The sequence below is a fragment of the Prionailurus viverrinus genome, chromosome B1, assembly GCF_022837055.1.
Source record: "Prionailurus viverrinus isolate Anna chromosome B1, UM_Priviv_1.0, whole genome shotgun sequence".
NCBI lineage: Eukaryota > Metazoa > Chordata > Mammalia > Carnivora > Felidae > Prionailurus > Prionailurus viverrinus.
In genome coordinates, this window is record NC_062564.1 from 51888863 (window position 1) to 51909262 (window position 20400).

Here is a 20400-nt window from a genome sequence, read left to right on the forward strand (position 1 = left end):
ATTAAGTGTCCAAGGTAGATCATGGAAACTACGATCAGCCCTTAAAATCTGGGTACTGATTGTTACAGATGTAAGTGGACCCAGCATGTAACTGTGAGAGATCAAATGGCTGATACATAGAACATTCAATCTTGAATCAGACAATTGTGTTGACAGCAGCAGTTGCTGAGGTTGGGGAAGGTGCAGGGAAGGGAGTTGACTACAAGTGGAGGTAGAATGAGGGAGACCTTTATGGTGAGGGAATAGTTCTGTAATTAACTGAGACAGTGGTTACAGGATCCACAAATGGGATAAAGTGGCATACACAGAACTACACACACAGACTGTATGAATGTCACTTTCCTGGTTTTCATCTTATGCTATAGTTGTACAAAATGTAATCACTGGGATAACTGGGTGAAGAGTACAAGAAACCCCTCTGAACTATCCTTGCAACCTTCTATGCATCTGTAATTATTTCCAAATAAGAAGCTTTAAAGCAAAAAGCCAAAAAAAATCTGTTATTAAGGGTTGCAGATATTTCTTGAATATAAACGTATTCAGATCATTTGATGCATATGAGAAACCAGAAAATGCACAAGTAACACAGCATCTGTGCTCCAGAAACTAAAGCTAGCTCTTTCTTTTTTTTCTTTACAGCACAAGCGGGGAAGGGGCAGAGAGCAAGGGAGAGAGAGAGAATTCCAAGCAGGCTCCTCATTGCCAGCACAGAGCTCGTGGGCTCAAACTCACAAAACTGTGAGATCATGACCTGAGCTGAAACCAAAAGTCGAATGCTTAACCGACTGAGCCACTCAGGCGCCCCTGGCTGGCTCTTTCTTAATTCAGCTCCCACCAGCACAGTAAATTGTTCCCAAAGCTGGCCCAGGCATTTGTAATATGCTTCTGAACCCACCATAGTTCAATTCTGACTGAAGGCAAGGCAGTGAGGTTTTGGAAGTTAAACCATTATTTTCAGCAAAATAATAGCCAACCATTTCCCCACAAAATTATGATGACGTATTAACTGCTTATGTCTCTAACAAAATCTCAAAGAAAATTTCTGAAGGCATAACTGGACTCATTTAAACATAGATTTTTTTTTTTTTTTTTTTTAATGCACAAAAGTTAATTAACATTGTGGCAGAGGGAAAAGGACAAGGACTTTGGAGTCAGAGGGACCTGGATTTAAACCCCATTTGTGCTGTGTTGGACCTTCATAACAAATCCTTCTGAGCCTTGGTTTCCTTACTGCTAAAAAGGTGATAATAATGCCTACTTCACAGAAGTGTTACAAGGATTAAATGAAATACTATCATATATGTCTCTCACAGTGTCCAGCACATACATGCTTCATAAGGTTGTAGTTTCTTTTCTATCACTACAACAGTCAGGGGTTATAGAAATCAGTAAGTCAGGCTAAGTTGTGAGAGAGACAATGTTGCCCAAGCCAGATGTGGTCAATGCCCAAGGTTCTTTAAATCCAGATGCAAAGACAAGATTACCATCAGCACCTTAACCAGAGCACCCAGGGAGGATTACTACTTCAACATTCAACACTGCCATGGTGTCTAAGATTCTTTAGGTATTTGACCTGCAGCAGCACCTTTACCTTGGCAATGCCAAATATAATTTCAGGCCAATACTGTTAGGGGGTCAAGGGAGTAAAAACAAGCGATCCTATTTCCAACTACAAACAGGAACCAAAAGAGGTTGTATTTTCAAACAAATCTCATCAAAGGCCTCCTGCCCTTGGCTATAAGGACCGTTGTAACTAACATGGTAAGGTTTCATAGCAACAATTTATTCAGGGAAGGTACAGGTGTGCCTCAATGAGAGCCAACTCTATATATGAAAATCCACACATATCTAAAACTTAAATTTAAAAGTGATTCTGCTTTAGAGAGAAAGGCAAACCAAGAAATAGACTCTTAACTATTGAGAACAAACTGAGGGTTACCAGAGGGGAGGTAGGTGGGGGCACAGGTGAAAGAGGTGATGGAGATTAAGGAGGGCACTTGTGATAGCACCGGGTATTGTACGGAAGTGCTGACTCACTACACTGTACACCTGAAACTAATACTACACTGTACTTAATGCTAACTGGAATTTAAATAAAAACTTAAAAGTGACTCTGCTTTACAGAAATACTTCTTAGTTGGTGTCTTAAAATGTGATTAGATTTAAATACATTCCATGTTATATGCAAATACGTACAGACGTATATTAAATGTCAAATACCACCGGGGCCCAATCTACTCCTTGTACTGCATGCAGCAGAGTGTGACCAGCAGCATCGGCATCACCTGGGAGCTTCTCAGAAATGCAGACTCTTGGGCCCCACCCCACCCTCAAGAACCAGAACCTGCAGTTTAATAAAATTCCCAGACGGTCTGTGTCCAGATTAAGATTTCAGAAGCCCTGTCCTAGGCAATATTCGTAATCCTAAAGTCAGAAGCTCTCCCAGATGTCACATACGACAGGGCTTCTCCTAGTGGCTCTCAATCTTTACTCCCAATAATCACCTGTGTCATCTGGGTAGGCTTTATTTGATATTAAAACGATTTTTCTTCTTCTCTTTTTAATACCTATTCCTGTACCCTAACCCCAAATTAGGATTTAACTGGCCTGGGGTGGCACCCTGGCATTATCATTTTTTAAAAAGCTCCTTAGGTGACTGAGTGCAAGAGATGCTGAGAACCACTGCTACAGACCAAGTGCTGCGTCCTGATATAAAACTGCCTCAGCGAACAATCAGGATGTTCAATGCATCAACAAGAGGAGGACCGTAAGCTGGAATGAGCGATGAAGACACGCCTGGATATAAATCTTGCACAAAGCACAGGATCCTATAAGGCCGGTCTTCTCCACACCAACTGCACCAAAATAGATTTTCCCTGGGTTAGTACCAGGGAATTGTTTCCGAAGCTCCTCAAATACAGGCTCATGTAAACGTGGTCATGAATGACATCACCGTCAAAAGGCCAAGTAATACCAGACAGTGTTGAAAACCTCAAGGCACCTAACATCAGTAGCCCTCAGGCAGATGTCTGCCAGAGGATTAGAAACCTCTAATTGCCTTTAACAAAAAGCTTTCCTGTGCTTACCACAGAAGTTCTTTTAAAGTTCTACCAAAAGTTTCCTTCCCTGATCTGTTCAACCATAAAATTTCAAACAGAGTGCTACAAAAGACCACGGTTTCAGGCAGCAGGGAGAAAAAGGCAGGCCAAGTAATCCAAGAACGCAAAGATCCAGAAATGCCAGCACAGTTAAGAATGCAGGATTGACAGAGCTGGAACAAAAAGGTTATTTTCAGGGGTCCAGGATGGACTATGGGGCCGAGGCAAAGGTGCCAGGTGTGGCCATGGGAGGGCATGGTTAGGTCAGTGCAGAGGTGATAGAACATCCTTGAGGATACTCAAATTATGGAGCATGATCAAAGGACAGTGATCAAAGAGGAAGACTCAGATAAGACAAATGCAGTCTTTAGTGAACAAGGCAGGGGCCTGCCTGAGCCAATCCAGGTCATACAGTCACCACTGAGGGGCAGAGGGGTGACCAGAAGCAGGGCTGTCTGATGATCCTCTGCTCTTTCCAACAGCCTCTCTGGGAGTGAAACATCCAGTGTGGCCTGATGGCAGAACGCCTCCTCCCTAACGACCCACCTGCCTTTGACATGACTCAGCAGAGACCTATAAACACCGCCCCTCAGCGAGCCAACCGAGCACTGCTTCCTCAGTCCTCACTTTAAAGGTGTAGGGGCAGAAAAGCCCTGACAAATGGAATTTAGTCCCAACCTGCAAAGGAAATCACCGAGCAAAAATTTCTAATAAGTGCTTATTCTAGAGTCTTCGGAAATAATATGAAGTAACAAAAAGCTACTACCCTGGAAAAATTCCTGTCAGTCTAGAGAAATGTCAGAAAAAATTGCACCAGGGCCTTGGCTAGAAACCAATAAAAAAACCTAAGTAGGACACACCAGATTAACTGAGTAATAGTTATAGCAACCATACTGCAGATTTTTGGAGGCAACACCAATTTAAAATTTTTACTCCTATATCTCCAGAAACCCCTATTTCACAAATTCTATTTTGACATCCAAACTCAGGACTGCCTCTTACTTTGGAAATGGCACAAAAAACTCCATACTAAATTACAAAGCCCAATTTACTAATGAAGCTTATGAATTATGGACTCATCTCATGTAGGGTACGGTGTAGTCACCCTGCTCTCACCTAGTTTTAAGACAAACACTATTGTACAATGGAGGAAATACTACATCCAAATCCCTTACAGATTCTTGGTGATAATCCTACACTTTCAAAATGTTTTTAAAAGGAAGCAGACCAGGACAGGACTATGTAGATGACATTGTCCCTCCCAAGCCATATCCCAAACAGTTATGCAGTCTGAGCAAACAAAACCGCTGCAAGCATCCTCGGATGGGAGAGACATTTTCCCCACTGAATATGTCAGCAAAGGCATTCTTCCCAGAGTTTACTCCAGTCCTCACACAAGGGAAAAAGCAGGTGACACATACTCTTCTTTAGAATCCTTGTATCTTCCAACTACTATTATTAAGAAGGTCACATTTAGCCTTTGAGACTTCTCACATCTTTTTTTTGGAGCTTTATCTAAAGAGTACTATCAGTAATAGATATAAATAGTTCTACGCACAGCTGAAAACCAAGCGGTGTTGAAACAGAACATATCAATTGTATGTGGCTTAATACCTCAGGAGTCTTCTTACTCTGTCTTTTCCCAAAAATGCAGTCAAGATCTGTTTTGCTCCGAGATGATAGATCCTTCCCTAGAAAAACAACACGGTGCCTTTCAGTAATACCATTCTTTCTAAAATAAGGGGCACAAATATAAACTATGAGAATCCTGAAAGCAAAATGGATTTTGGAAAAGAGACAATTTTGTAAACTACTTTCTGTCTCCCTTCACAACAACTCCTTAGTTAACAAGTAAAATCAAATAAATTTTAAAATGACTTAAAACTCAAGACAGTGTTTCACAACCAGAATCCGTGATGTTCTCTTCTTTATGGTAGAAACAATCAAAAGCGTGTAGCATGAGAGGAAAATTGAATTTCAAAGCTAGCTCTACTACTGGTATACCTTTCACTTATGATTTCTGGGTCTCTGGGTTTCCCATTTATAAAACAGATATTTTTTACTTCAAGGAGACATGAGTTACTCAGGATTATGAAATGCAGAACAAAAAATGCTGGTAGCTTTACAGCTTTTAAACACACCGAATGAGAGCATACTGTATTTGACACATAGGAGCTCAATAACTAATTGAATGAATGAGAAAAAATTTAAAAAGAATAAATGCAAACAAAAATTACTACATTAGGGTGAAAGGATTTCAGATTTTTCTCTTTAAAATGTTCTTTACTGTTACAACTACATCATCTTTAAATAAAAAGATACATGATAAGAGCAGGAAATGAAATGGCTTCTGGCAAAGCACTGTCCAAAGGACCTATGCCTCTTATTAAAAACACTAAACTCTTTAACTTAATTTCAAACCCACAAACCAACTAATTTAAAATTCACTTCTTTGGAATTTCCACTTCTACCAATAATACTCTGTAAGCAGTCAACTGAATCTCTTCCCATTTGTCAACTACATGGCAAATGCACTTTAAAATGTAACTACTACATGTAAAGTCTTGAGGCTCTGGGGGAGTTAGGCTCTAGGTTAGACACAGGAATTTTTGTTTTGAGTAGGAAGCCTCAGTTCCAATGTCATGGACCCACTGGTCTTCTTAGCTTCCTGTAGCAAACTGACTTGGCAAAGTAATGGCATGACCCAGAAAGTTCTAGTTCACTGACAATCACTGGGGCATTCAAATATGATATCGCTCAGTGACTCCATGAAATTAAAAAACAAAACACCCTTGGATTTAATGCAAAGCCAGGCGCCATAACCAGTTTCATAGGCAGCAGTACCAGATTCAATGGTCCAGTCAATACGACCTGTTTCTATCAGGAAGGACATGTTCCTTCGTGGCTCTGTGTTACTCTCTCCTTTCTTCCTGAGCTAGAAACAAAGCCCTCCTGGTTCTGATTATTAAGCAGACCCATACAACAGACCCCATAGGAAACCTACTTAAGAACAAAATGAAGCATATCCCAGACAAGAACTCAGAAAATGAACCAGAAAAGTGGGGAATAACACTGCACATGGTGGGGATAAGTGGACAAACCCTCAGGAGGAGGTCTAGAGATCTATTCTTAGCTTTGTCATCAGCATAACCCATTTTGCACGGCAGAGCACATTCAGGGTGGCAGCTTCTATTTCAGAAAAAGGAGTTATACTTAGTTCAAAATATGTATTCGCCATCTATCCCCAACCTATCTTCTGGAATGGAACAGAAACCCTAAAAGAAATGCAAATTAAGATCTCTTTTATAGCAATTCAACTAAAAGAAATGCTGAAGGGATTAAAGAAGGCAGGGTACATGCAAGATCACAATTCTAAAACAGGATGTCAAACTATGAACACGCAGAGATTGAAAACAAATCTAAACATCAAAGGGAAAACTGCCAAGCTGGGAGAGAGAGTAAGCTGTACCAATGAAGGTGCAAGTGTTTCTAAGGTTTTGGTGATGGGTTCTTGTATCAGAAATTTTTATCCTTTAGAAAGTTCACTTAAGTAAATGTAGAAACCAGGATTGTTACAGGCCTTGCTCTGGATTTGATCTGGAAAACAAAACACAGAGAAGAATTAAGAGTCAGAGACCAATGGAAAGGGACTTAAAGATAGATCAAAATGTGAAGATGGAAGCAATACTGAAATAGTTATTAGTCAATGGTCTTGGGTGAAAAGTTTATCAACGTTACAAAATTATGGCCATTCTGGAATCAGGTAAATATATTAAAACTGAGTTTGAAAGCTTACTGGTCTCAGTTTTGAATTAAGGTTAAATCAAAACAAATACTGTTGATAAACTTAGATGTTAGAGAAAATGACAATCAAAAACTAAAAGGAAATATGTGTTTTCTGTCTGAATTTGGGTCATCTATCTATTAGTCTTCAATTGGCCATAACATTTTGAGAACCAGGAAAAACAGCTTCCAGTAGCCAAGCTGATAGAACTTAAGTCCATAAAAGGATAAACAAGAACTTTCAGAAAAGAGTACTTTATGATCTTTTTAGCTGTTTTTCTAGTAATCATGATTATTAGGTTTTCCAGTCTATCCAAGTGGCAATTTGGAAAGGAGAGAAGTTACCACTATAGTCAGATACACTTTACAACACCAAGGAGTCCACAAGGGAAGCAAATGAAACTACAAAAAACAAACATAAGAATTGAAGAATCACAGAGATTTGGAGACTCTTACTTTAAGGGTAAAAGTCATATAGAACCCAACAAGTTCTAAGGAAAAAAATGTATTACAGCACTGTATTGTAACAAAGACTTAAAAAAAACCCTGAGTTTTCTACTCAGAGTAAAGGGGCGAGGGCAAGGAAATGCAGGTCTGAGAAATACGTTTGTTAAAATTTAAAAAAAACCCAAAAAACAAAAAAACCACTGCAGGTGTATGTAGGAAGCTTCATTTGCTTAGAAATTTCATTTGCATTCCCCAATAAAGAATAAAACACTGCATTCTGATTTCTGTTTTTAATGAAAATACATGGGACCAATAATAATCCTACGACCAAAGATTATGGCAACGTCACTGAAAGGGTGATGTCAGAAAACCAGGAAAACTGAAGGAATCAGAGTAGGGAATGAAAAGAAGTGAGACCCTCACAACCAATCAGACAGTCAGGATTCTGTAAAAGCCTGCCATGGTGCTATTTTATATTTAAATGGCAAAAGAATCAGAAGAGGAAACTGGATGCCCATCACCAGCAGAGTCCGACATGGGGAGGAGGTCACCACGCCAGCAGTCCTACAGTCTGGTGTGTCCAGGCTAGCAAGCCGGCTACCAGGACCTGTGCTGTCCGCACAGTTTCCTTGTTTAAGAAGCAAATGCTGCAAACTGTCACAGGAATAAGAAGGCTGAGTAATATTACTAGGGTGAAGCTGCACAGCTTCAGTTCGTGCGACCTTTCTTCTAGCCACCGCACGATGCGGGGCAGTGGGGGGGGGGGGGGGGCGGGAGAAGCAGCGTTCTCTTGATAACTTCCCACTGCATATACTAAACACTTCAAAAATGGTTTTGTAGAATTTCACATTCTCCCTATCTTTTCCTCTCTGTAGATGAGGCCTCAACAAACATTTTTCAAATTAAAAGAAACTGCACTGAAGTTAGGCTTGTTAAACAAATACAGATGAAATTAACTTTTAAGTTATATAATAAATTGTTTCAAAATAAAAGCAGAAATTTGGGACCAGAAAAAGGAATAATTATATATTAGAACTAAAATGATATAGCCAGTATTTAGGCAACAGTATATTTCACAGTGCTCTTCACTACTGGAATCTCACTGAAGTCAAATTTTTATCTTCACTCTTCAAACCAAGCTATGTAAAATGCCATTTTCCCATGATTTGGTCTCTGGACCACACATGGGAGTTACAACATGAATCACCCTCATCAAATAAGCAAATTAGTTACTGCGGGGCATACCCGCAGGCGAAAATGATTATCATTTAATATGCTGAACAATCAAAAGTTCCATAACATGGGTCATTTCTGAAAAGTCATAAAATGGAACCTACTTTAGAACTTGATAATGACTGAGAAATCTTTCCTCATTTTACCTACTTATTTTTCAATAGGCTTCACGCCTAGCATGGAGCCCAATATGGGGCCCAAACACACAACCTTGAGATCAAGACCTGAGCTGAGATCAAGAGTCAGACGCTTAGCCAACTGAGCCACTCAGGCACCCCTGAAATCTTTCCTTATTTTTAAGACAGGAAACTGAGTCTGAAAGAAGGTAAGTACTTAAGTGATGTGAGAGACTAATGGCAGAACCCAAGTTTCCTGTTGATCTAAGAACATCCACCTTAGAGTGTTATGCTAAGTGAAAAAAGCCATACAGAGAAAGACAGATACCATATGTTTTCACTCTTATGTGGATCCTGAGAAACTTAACAGAAACCTATGGGGGAGGGGTAGGAGAAAAAAAAAAAAAAAAAAAGAGGTTAGAGTGGGAGAGAGCCAAAGCATAAGAGACTCTTAAAAACTGAGAACAAACTGAGGGTTGATGGGGGGTGGGAGGGAGGGGAGGGTGGGTGATGGGTATTGAGGAGGGCACCTTTTGGGATGAGCACTGGGTGTTGTATGGAAACAATTTGACAATAAATTTCATATATTGAAAAAAAAAAAAAAAGAACATCCACCTTAGAGAAAACTGAGGGTTTATCATTCGTAACCAGGGACAACAATTGTTCTACAAGAAAAGATTTATTAAATGAAAGAACTTTAGAACCTGCTTTCACTGTGGATTGTTAAGATGAGTAGTAAATAATTATTTTCTTCACCACCACCTGGATTTCTGCCTCCTTTTCCCACCTTTTCCACTTACTCTCAATCCGCATTTCCTGTATCTTCCCACTCAATCTCTGCTTCCTTTCTGACAATATATCTTGAAAGGATATATCTTTTCCCTGTATACCAATGCCCTCTTTCTCCCCAGGCAAGGCTAATAAATCAGCAAACCTCATTCAGAGAAAACGAAGGCACAACACATCAAGCAGGCCGACAGGGTCACCTGGCAAGGAAGTGGCTTAACTAGAAATAGAAAGCAGATACTCCCAGCATCCATTAGATTAAAGCAGATTAAAGAAGTTTATCCCAGCTTCAGCAAACACTTCGGGTGAAATCATGCATGTAGTTAGATACTAAAGGAAAACTAGATTTGCAAAAGTGAAAGCTTCAAAGGCTGACATGCCATCTAAAAAGTTACAGGCCACTTTTCATGAATTTGCTCAGCATCTTTCTGTGATATGTCTCTTTTTTCCTATAGGTTATAATGAAAAAAGGAGGGATATTTAACGACTGGTTATAAAGTGGCAATTTAGCCTCTTCTCAGAAAGACTGAGGAGGTAACAGGGACTGTTCTTGTTCCAGAACAGAAGTGGAGTAGAGAGAAACCCCAATCAGAAACCATAGAGGACAACAACAAAGAAGGTTCTAAACTGAAAGAAGAGGGGAAGACATGAAGAGCCATACAAACCACAGCAGCTGGAAGAGGGAAAGGGGAAGTGCCTGTTTCTCTTTGTACATGTTCCCGAAGCTATTCAGCTCCCGACTCCATTAAACTCTGCCACGGGCTCTCACTTAAACCAAAACCAAACCCAAACCTTTGGGGTTTTGACCCAAGTGAGAACCATTAATTGCCAAGAGGAATGGGAATTCCAGCTCCTACTGCTGTTGAGGCAAGTTCTAGGAATTAGGGAATTCTCAATCATGCCAACTAGACTAAACCAAAGAGATGTGTGCTTCCTGGCATATAAAGATAGAAAGGTACATCCCATCTCCCATAGAAAGGCCATCATATGGTGACTAGATAGCACAACAGGATTATCATCACATTTATACTTGAAGTATAGTATGTAACAAATAAGCTTTTGTGCCTGGAAAGTGTACTTAATGCATAATATTATTCTATGGGAAAACATCTGGGGGAATTGAGGCGTTCAAGTTAAATTGTTTCTTACCAATACAAGACTGCCACCTGGTGGTTACACAGGACAACTGCACTTGTAATTGGCGGCGTTTATTAGGAAGGGAGTAGGGAGGCGGTGATGGAAGAAGATGGGATTCACTACGCAGTTCTCAAATGTGTTTTCTAATGCTACTTTGCCATGACCATGGAATGCCTAAGTTAACACTGCATTCAATGAAGAAATGGTGTGAAATAATATAAATCAGTTTAGGAGGGAGATTTCTCATACTGGAGATCTCAAGATAGAACACAATTCTGTAAATTGGAATAATTTAAGAGTTATTCAATACCAACATTAAACTTCAAAAACTAGAAATTGTAAGTAAAAATGCTGAGCAATAAATTAAAATTATTTTCTGACTTAGTGACGTAAAGTCACTTTTCTCTTTTACATAGCAAGTTGACTTCTGCTTCCAGCTTTGCCAAAGGACTTGCATGTAATCTAAAACCGAATGTAGAGCCCTACCTCAGAGCTAACGGATCTGCAATTTAACAAGATCTCCAGGTGACTCACAATAAATGCTGAAACTTTAGCACTGCTGTACATCAAGCCAGGCAGGCCACCCATACTTGTCCATTCTGCACATAAAACAAGAAGTAATGTTGGAGAGAGCTAAAAATGCTTTAAGAAACCTGGTATGAACATGGGGATTTCAACAACAAATAAAGAAATGCTTAATTTTACCTTTTGTGAATTTCATATAATGAACACGGTTTTTTGAGATCTTGGACTTTTCTTCAAGGCTGAAAGTTTTCTTTTCTTTGTTGTCTGAGGAGTCTTTAAAAAAAAATAAAAAAAGAAAGAAAGAAAAGCATTAAACTCTCTGAAACCCATCCCCTCATTCATTCTCTTACCATGACATGGTCTTTTTTAAATAAAATCTTTAGAAGCCCTATTATTTAATACTAAGCTCTACTCATAGGATTAGAAACACTCTCCTTAAACTATGTACTGTGGATTAGGCAAGGCTTTACATGAAATTTATAAAATCCTCAAGGAAGAGAAATGAAAACTTGTGTTCACACAAAAGCCTACAAACGAATGTTATAACAGTCTTATTTATGATAGTAAAATACTGGAAATAACCCAAAATTCCTTCAATGGGTAAATGGCTAAGCAAATTCTGGTACATCTTTACACTGAAATGCTACTCGGCAATAAAAAGGAATCAAGCTACGGATACATGCAACAACCTCATTGTGCCTGTGAAAAAGGTGGACCTACACACTATATGTTCTATTTAGAGAACGTTGTCAAAATGACAAAACTACAGAGCCAGAGAACACATTCATGGTTTCCAGGGGTCAGGGATGAATGGGGAGTGCTGGAGGATGGAGGGGTGGAAGGTGGGTGTGCATGCAAAAAGGCAGCATGAGGCAGCTCTTCTGTGGTAATGAGACAATCCTGTATCTTAACTGTGGTGATGATTACATGAATTTATACACACGATAAAATTCCACACAACTTACACATACACACATACACATACGCATGCGCGCACAAATGAAGGCTAAAAAAATGATGAAAACTTAATAAGGTCTATGGTCTGATTAACAGTCCACACAAGTGTCAATTTCCTGGTTTCAATGTTACGCTGTTGCTATATTAGATGTCACCCCTGGGAAAAAGTGGGTGAATAATACTTAGGACTCTTTGTAGTACTATTTTTGCAATTTTCTATATGTTTATAATTGTTTCAAAATAAAAAATTCTTTTAAAAATTGAATAAAGGTAAGAGGTTAAATGATAATCAAAAACCAGATCAGAGATGACAATCAGAGTGTGAAGGAGCAGAGCTAGCACTGAGCCATAGCCTCAAATACCAGATTTCACTAGAGACTTACCTTAAGGACAAAACAAAAACACAAACAAATTGAGGAAGAAACTCAGGTTTATTCTTTTGATAAAAAAGGAAAATGTGAGCCAGAAAGTACCTTGCCTAAAATGTCAGAGCAAGTACAACTGGGGTTAGAGTCAATTATAGTCAATTAGTTAACTAGCTGCCTGTATTCCCTCACCTTCATCTGTGTGTCAAGGTCAGGCAGCAGAGTACAACAGAAACAGAACACCACAGGTAGAAAAGAGCCTGAATTTTCCATAAAGAAATACAGATATGAGGTTAGAGAAAGTGGGGGAAAGGAAAATTTTGCCTTAGTACTGGAGCAAAACCAGCACATGTCCACTGACTATGTTATAGGAGTTAGCTGTAATCCCTCCTAGAAATCAGCAATTTTAAAAACAAAGTGTGAATTACATAGTAAGGCTCCAAAGGATGTATAGATATCTCAAGGTTTCAGACTATGCTTAGCATGGGTTAATCATATCAGCAACCCAAAACATTTTCTCCTGCAGCCACTTCTCACAAACAGCTTGGGTTTTTTTTTCAGACATTCCACGAGTGAATTTTTCTTGTCTTTCGGAGGTCAAACACTTCTTAGGGTACGTAATATTCTCAATTTTGATGTTCCAAACACAAGTCACTTAGTAAGTTCCCAGCTTAGATAAGTAGTTATGATCAACTGAAGGTTTATGAGGCACGAGACCCTGGACTCCAGAGTTTTCTATGCATGTCCTACAAAGGAGGGGCCATGATGACTAACTGTACTTCGCAGGACACTTAGGCACAGAGTAAACGAGGCACATCTAGGAGGTGGCTATGAAGGGATTCAAACCTAGGCAAAGATGAGTGACAGTTAACATCCTTACCCATTACACCATGTCCCCATCAGAGCTGCTCTTGCACTTCACAGGACACTAAGCCTCACCGGGAGAGCTTCTCACCTGCCGAGGACACAGGCTTCCCACAGTACATAGAGCACGGACAGATCCCAGGGGAATCAGTCCCTAGCTTTTTCCCCACACTGCTCTGACTGTGAGCGGATGCAGCAATGTGGCTCTCCTTCTCCACTTCTCCCATGGGTCCTTCACTCACTTTATAAGAGGGGCACAACTCTCCTCTCAGCAAGGATATAAACAAGGCACAAACCAAAGGACTGGGAAGCATCTTTTAATCAAAGCAGCAAAAGCAGCCCCCTCCCCGCACCAATCTATCTATCTCATCAAGAGACGCAATTCCAGAAAGACTGCACTATTATAATAATTATTTTCAAAATTTGTAATATATTTCCCAGTTTTATTCATTGCCATCTACTGATACAATGACAACTTCATCCAAAGAAAAATATTTACACTTAAAATCTTGGGGTTACTAGAAATAAAGCAACCTTGAATTGCTCAAATTCTTTCCTCTCTCTCTCTCTCTCTCTCTTTTTTGGAGAGGTATGGTGGCAAATCCCACTCTAGGAACAGAGACTTTTGGGGGCTGATTTACACAGGAGCTGTCTTTCCCAGCAATGGTGTATTTATATGTATTTGTTTTGTGGCAGAGAAATAGAATAGGATGATGAATTTTAAAAAGTTTAAACAAAAAGAAACATAGAAGCATAAAATACTATGGGGTATGTGCAATGGAAACATTATTTCAGAGGAAAAGGAACAATTAAATATAACATTTCTGACTACTAAAGACTTGCTGGTGTATTTATAAATACGTGGCAATGAATATCAAATTGTACTGATATATAGCATCCACTGGATACATTTAACAACATAATGGTATTATTTTAAAATGCTAGTATTTCGCAATAGGCCAGAAATTATATTTTTTGCAATGATTTAAAGCTATGATTAAAAACCTTACAAATGTTGTTCTCAAAAATGTGAGGCGGAGGTGGGGGGGGTGCATGTGTGGCTCAGTCGGTTAAGCATCCAACTCTTGATTTAGGCTCAGGTCATGATCTCACAGTTCGTGGGTCGAGCCCTGTGCTGGGCTCTGTTGACAGCGCGGAGCCTGCTTGGGATTCTCTCTCTCCCTCTCTCTGCCTGTCTCCAGCTAACTCACTTTCTCTCAAAAGAAGTAAATAAACTTAAAAAAAAAAAATGTGAGACAGGGTATACTGTTTCTCAAAGTGCAAAAAAAACTTGAAGACCCCTGTCCTAAACAGGTGTTTGGCATCCTAGTTTATTTTCAAAAATATTTAAAATCATAAGGGACAAAATATCTGCTGGAAGTAACAAACATTTCGTAAAACCATGAAGTCCACTGAAAAGCTAAGTTGAGTCTGGTAGAGAGAACTAATTAATAAAATAATTCCAAAAAATGAAATTCTGAAGAATACACCGAGTTTTATGTCCCACAAGAAAATAAGGGTTATTTCTAGAATCTTTGCAAGACATTCTATGAAGCGAACAGTATGGAATCTCTACTTAGTTAAAACAATACTGTATGTATTGATACACAGTCTTAACGAACTAAAAATATTATAATAGTAGAAAAATATGTTATTGGGTTATTGTGTCATCTGCTTTTCAGCTTTAATACAAGTAATATGATCAAAAATTCACTTGGATGAAGATACTGTATTTACCAAGGATGACATGGCAGAAAAATAACCTATTAGTTGTCCAGGTCCATTCCTTGGATAGGTCTTCCCTCACAGGAAGATTCTAAAGGCTTTTCAGTATTGGGAGCGGCAGTTAGCAAGGCCTGGTTTCTACTGGGCAGGACAGTAAGCAGTGAGCTGCTCCGTCCCATTTGCAGAGCTATCAGCACCCTCTACGGGTCTTGAGGTGGAACTTAATCTACAGATGAGGAACTCTTCAGCTGTCTTCTGCTTGCTTTATGCACAAAAGAATCAGCCTGCACAGATAAACCTGTGGGCCGGACTGCATGAGGACAAAGCACTACCACTTGGAAGCTGTTACACACTCACTACCTTCCTGACAAATAATACAGGGTCCCCTGGGTCACTTTAAACATTTCACTGACTGCACTTCTGGGAATACATCACAAAGGCCCGACTACACTGTGCCCAGCCTCAGCAATCAGCAATAGAACAAAGTACTTCTGTCCCCAACCAGGGTTTTTGCAACTACGATGGCATTTCTCAGAAAAGAGTAATCACGATACCATCAAAGAGAAAAAGTAACTTTCTAGCTAGCACTGTCAAATCTCAAAAGCAAACTACTGAAAACTCTGCTTTCTTTTCTTAGTACCTACAAAAATGAATCCCATAGCTCCTTTCTTTATGAATCTTGGAGTTGATGATTTCTTGATAACCCTATCACCTAAGAAATTACAAAGTTTTCTCTAATTCAGTACATGAAGGAGGAAGTTATGATACCAAAGTGCAAAGTTAACTCATTTTCCCTCTTCAAGAATGTGTGGATGTCTCTAAGAAAAAAAGCCCCAGACTCAAAAGCTTCTGCCTCCATGACCATGGTCATGCAAGGTCAGCTCAAGTCTATCTAACACCCTAAGCACGTTATTGAATGTGTGTAGGAAAACTGACTGCCATTTACAGTTGATACCCTGATAATGAAACTGCTGCACGTTACTCTCAGTTAACCTTCATTACAGGTTTAATATTACATAAACTACTCAAGTAATTAAGTCTACCAGAAAGGGACCAAGTAATTTTTAGATTTATTGTGACACATATCATCATATATAAGAACATCTGAAGTCCATACAGTTAGTTATAAAGAAATTCCACCACCACCACCACTCCCTGGATTAGAAAACAGAACACTGCTTGCACCCAGAAGCATCCCCCTCCTCCTAGAATAGAGTTCGTCAACCTCTGAGCTACTGACATTTTGGGGTGAGTAATTATTTGTTCGGGGACGGAGGGGCATGGCTGTGCTGTGCACTGTAGGATGTTTAGCTGTCTGGCCTCTACCCACTAGATAGAATTAACATCTCCCCAGCTGTGAAAATTGCCAAAATTCTCTCCAGACATTGCCACATGTCCCGCGAGGGGCAAAATCACGCCCAGTTGAACACCACTGTCCTAATTGTAATCATTATCCTCAGTTTTGTGATAATCACTCTTCCTCTTGCTTTTGGTTTTGGTTTTGAACCATTTACTTTCGGGAGGGTGGGAGAGTAACAGCCACAGAAAGTACATATAACATAATGTTCACAAATAACCTATGTAATTGCTAACCAAGAAAAAAAAAAAACAGAACACTAATATCACCCCAAAAGTTCCCTGTGAGCCCCTTCTCAATGCCAACTCCTTGCCTCTCCCCCAAAGTAATCACTATTGTCTTAACATAGTAATCACTTCTTTGTATTTTAAAATAACTTGACCACCCAAGTATGGCACCTAAATATCAGATTTTCACCTGCCCTCTCAATTTTTATACAAGTGGAATCATACTGGATGTTATCTTTGTGTCTCATTTTTTTCTGTCAACATGAAGTTAATGAAATTCTTCCACACCAGGGAATAAATAATAGCCTGCAGGCCAACTCCGATCTGCCACCTGTTTTTGTAAATAACATTTAAGGAGAACACAGTCACATCCATTTGTTTATATATTGTTTGTTGCTGATTTTACAGTCCAATAGTCAAGTTGAGTGGTTGTAACAGAGACGCTATGCTCTGCAAATTATTTCTATGTGGCCCTCTACAGAAAAAGCTTACCAACCCCTGCTCTCTAGTCTTGCATGTAACCATACTTCATTTCTTTGCATTTACAAACATATAGCAGTTTACTTATCCAGTCTTTTGCTGATGGACAGTTGGGTTACCGCCAGTTTGGGGATACTGCAGATGATAAGTATTCTTTCCTCCTGACTGAAATACATCCTTTAAAATTTCCTTTATCAAAGGCCTACTGGTGGTAAAGCTTTATCTGAAAACTTTTTCCATCTACTTTCATGAAAAATTTATTTGCTGGGGGTAAAATTCTAGGTTGCCAGTTATATTTCCCTCAATATATTACTCCAATGTCTTTTGGGTTCCACTGTTAAGAACTCTGCTTTCATTTATAACTGCTGCTTCTTTGCAGATAATCAGTGTATCTTCTCTGGCTGCATTAAGAGTCTCCTCTCTGTGAATGTGTGTGTGTGTGTGTGTGTGTGTGTGTGTGTGTGTGTGTGTGTTTACGTGTGTGTATGGCGTTCTGCTACACTGTTACACAGTTACACCTGCTATTATGTTTGTAAGTGAAGATTTCTTTAAATGTAATCTGCTTGGATTCATTAAATTTTTTGAATCTGTGGATTTATCACTAATTCTAGACCATCTTCAGCCCTTATCCCCTTAAACACTGCCTCTGTCCCATTTTCTCTCTTCTTTGTGCTGCTGGTCTTCTCACTTTAAACTTCTGTTTCGTATTTCCCAGCTTTTCCTCTTTCACAGCTGCATTCTGGGTCGCTGTTTTCTAGTCTATTTTCTAGACTTTCTTCAGCTGGGTCCACTTTGTCATTACACCCAATAGGGGGCACCTCGGTGGCTCAGTAGGTTAAGCATCCATCTCGTGATTTTGGCTCAGGTCAGATCTCACAGTTCGTGGATCAGGCTCTGTGTCAGGCTCCATGCTGACAGTGCAGAGTCTCCTTAGGAATCTCTCTCTCTCTTTCTCTGCCTCTCCCCTGCTTGCACGCTCTCTCTCAAAATAAATAAACATTAAAAAAAAAAAAAAAAACAACAACCCAATAGCACACTTAGTATCCAAGCCTAGGTGTGCTAGAAACCAGACACAGTCATCAGTAATACAAACTTAGCGATACCTGATAGGAAATAAAAAGCTTAGAAAACAAAGAGATAAGGATAAATTTTCAAAGAAGACCCTCACCATCCAAAGCTTTGCTACTCTCTCTCAACTATTCAGGAACTGAAAAAGTTGGAGGATCAAATTATTTTGGTATTTATTTCATTTCTTTCTTTTGCACTAGATTTTAAGTTTCTTCAGACAATGGGATGAGTCTTTTAACTTATTTCTGTATCCTTAGTCTTCAAACAGTACTATCAGGAAAGTGAAAAGACAACCCACAGAACTGGAGAAAATATTCGCAAATCATGTATCTGATAAGGGACTGGTACTGGAAAATATTAAAAAGTTTACTAAACAAGAATAAAGACACACAACCCAACTAAACATTGGGCAAAGGCCTGAGTAGCTATTTCTCCAAAGAAGACAAAAATGGACAATAATCACATGAAAAATGGTCAACATCATTAGCCGACATGGACATGCAAATCAAACCACATGTAGATGTTACTTTATAGCCACTAGCATGGCTATAATAAAAAAGACAGATACTAACAAGTGCTGGCAAAGATAAAGAGAAATTAAAATCCTCATACACTGCTGGTAGGAATGTCAAATAGTGTAGCTGTTTTGGAAAAGAGGGTGGTGGTTACTCAAGTCAAGTTAAACATACGGTAACCATACCACCCAGCAATTTCACTCTATGTCTATACCCAAGAAAAATGAAAATACAGGCCATAGAAAAACTGATAGTGTTCACAGCTGCATTATTCATAACAGACCAAAAAGTGGAAGAAACACAAATGCCCATTAACTAATGAATGGATACACCATGGTATATTTCTACAACGGAGTATTACTGGGCAACAAAAAGGAATAAAGTACTGATACGTATTACAACAAAGATGAACCTTGAAAACGTTATGCTCAGTGAAGGAAACCAGTGACAAAAGACCACATGTTGTAAGATTCCATTTACACGAGATGTACAGAATAGGCAAATGTTTAGAGACAGAAAATAAATCAGCAGTTACCTAGGGTGGGTATGGGGGTCATAGGGGATGACTGCCACCGGGTAGAGTTTCTTTTAGGGGTAATGAAATGTTTTAAAATTGGTTCTGGTGAAAACTCTGTGAATATATTAAAAGCCATTGAACTATACATTATAAATAGGTAAATTATATGCCATGTGAATTGTATCTCAACAAAGCTAAAAAAACAACACAGCAAATTCCCTGCCCCATCTCTCTCCATTCTTAGTTGGTTCTCCTGGGTTTTAGTTCCTTCATATTTCTAACTAATATCCATATACTGCTATTTCTTACCAATTTCCAATTGGCTTCCAAAAACAGAAGCAATTTTAAACTGGCAGTAAGTGTGGACCTTGCTAAGAAAATGCATAGAAGCTAACTGGGGGAAAGAGTGTTCTAGAGAGACAGAGCATCTAGTGCAAAATCCTAAGGCAGGAGGATGCCTGATGTATTCACAAACTGGCACAGGGGTCAGTGACTAGGATGGAATAAGAAGAGGGGTGGCAGGAGATGAGGTCAGAAAGAGAAAAGGTCCATATTATATATGGCTGCAAGTCCACTGAAAGGGCTTTGGCTTTTGTTCTGAATGAAAAGGAGGAAACAGTGGCAGGGGTGGGGGGTGGGGAGCTTTGAGCAGGAAAGCAGAATAGCACAGACTTAAACTCTGAAAGAATCACTCTGTTATGCAGAAGACCACGGACGGATGAAGAAAGATCAACTGAGAACAGTGCTCTCAACCAGGGGTATTTTGCTCAAAGGACATCTGGCAATATGTGCAGATACCTGTGGTTGCCACAACTGGGCGGGTGGGAGAGGTGCCAGTGGCATTTAGTGGATAGAGGCCAGGGATGCTGCTTAATCATTCTATTTGCACAGGACCTGCCTCACAGCAAAGAATTATCTAGGCTAAAACTTCAGTAGTGCCATGGACAAGAAAACCAGCTTTAGAAGCTGTTATAAATCTAGACAAGAAAAAATGATTGCTCAGATCATACTGGATATAGTGCAGGTGGCAGGAAGCAGTCAGAGTGTGGATATATTCTGAAGGCAGAACGAACAACATTTCCTAGTGGACACAGGTGTTGAGTTTGAATAACTAGAAGGATGGAACGGACATCAACTGAAATAGGAAAGACATTGGATAAAACCGTCTGAGGGTAGGTGTGGGGAAGTAGTCAGAACTGG

At 39.5% G+C, this 20400-nt stretch overlaps 1 protein-coding gene across 2 annotated transcripts in view; it reads right to left on the reverse strand.

The window, feature by feature from the left end:
* Positions 1-20400, reverse strand: part of PINX1 (PIN2 (TERF1) interacting telomerase inhibitor 1) — an 88309-nt gene that overhangs the window by 52386 nt on the left and 15523 nt on the right. For both annotated transcript variants that reach the window (XM_047857063.1, XM_047857064.1), the window contains exons 5-6: positions 11306-11398; positions 4713-4789 (exon numbers count right to left, since the gene is read on the reverse strand). In XM_047857063.1, coding sequence (XP_047713019.1) covers positions 4713-4789; positions 11306-11398 — 170 coding nt within the window. The remainder of the gene's footprint in view (positions 1-4712; positions 4790-11305; positions 11399-20400) is intronic.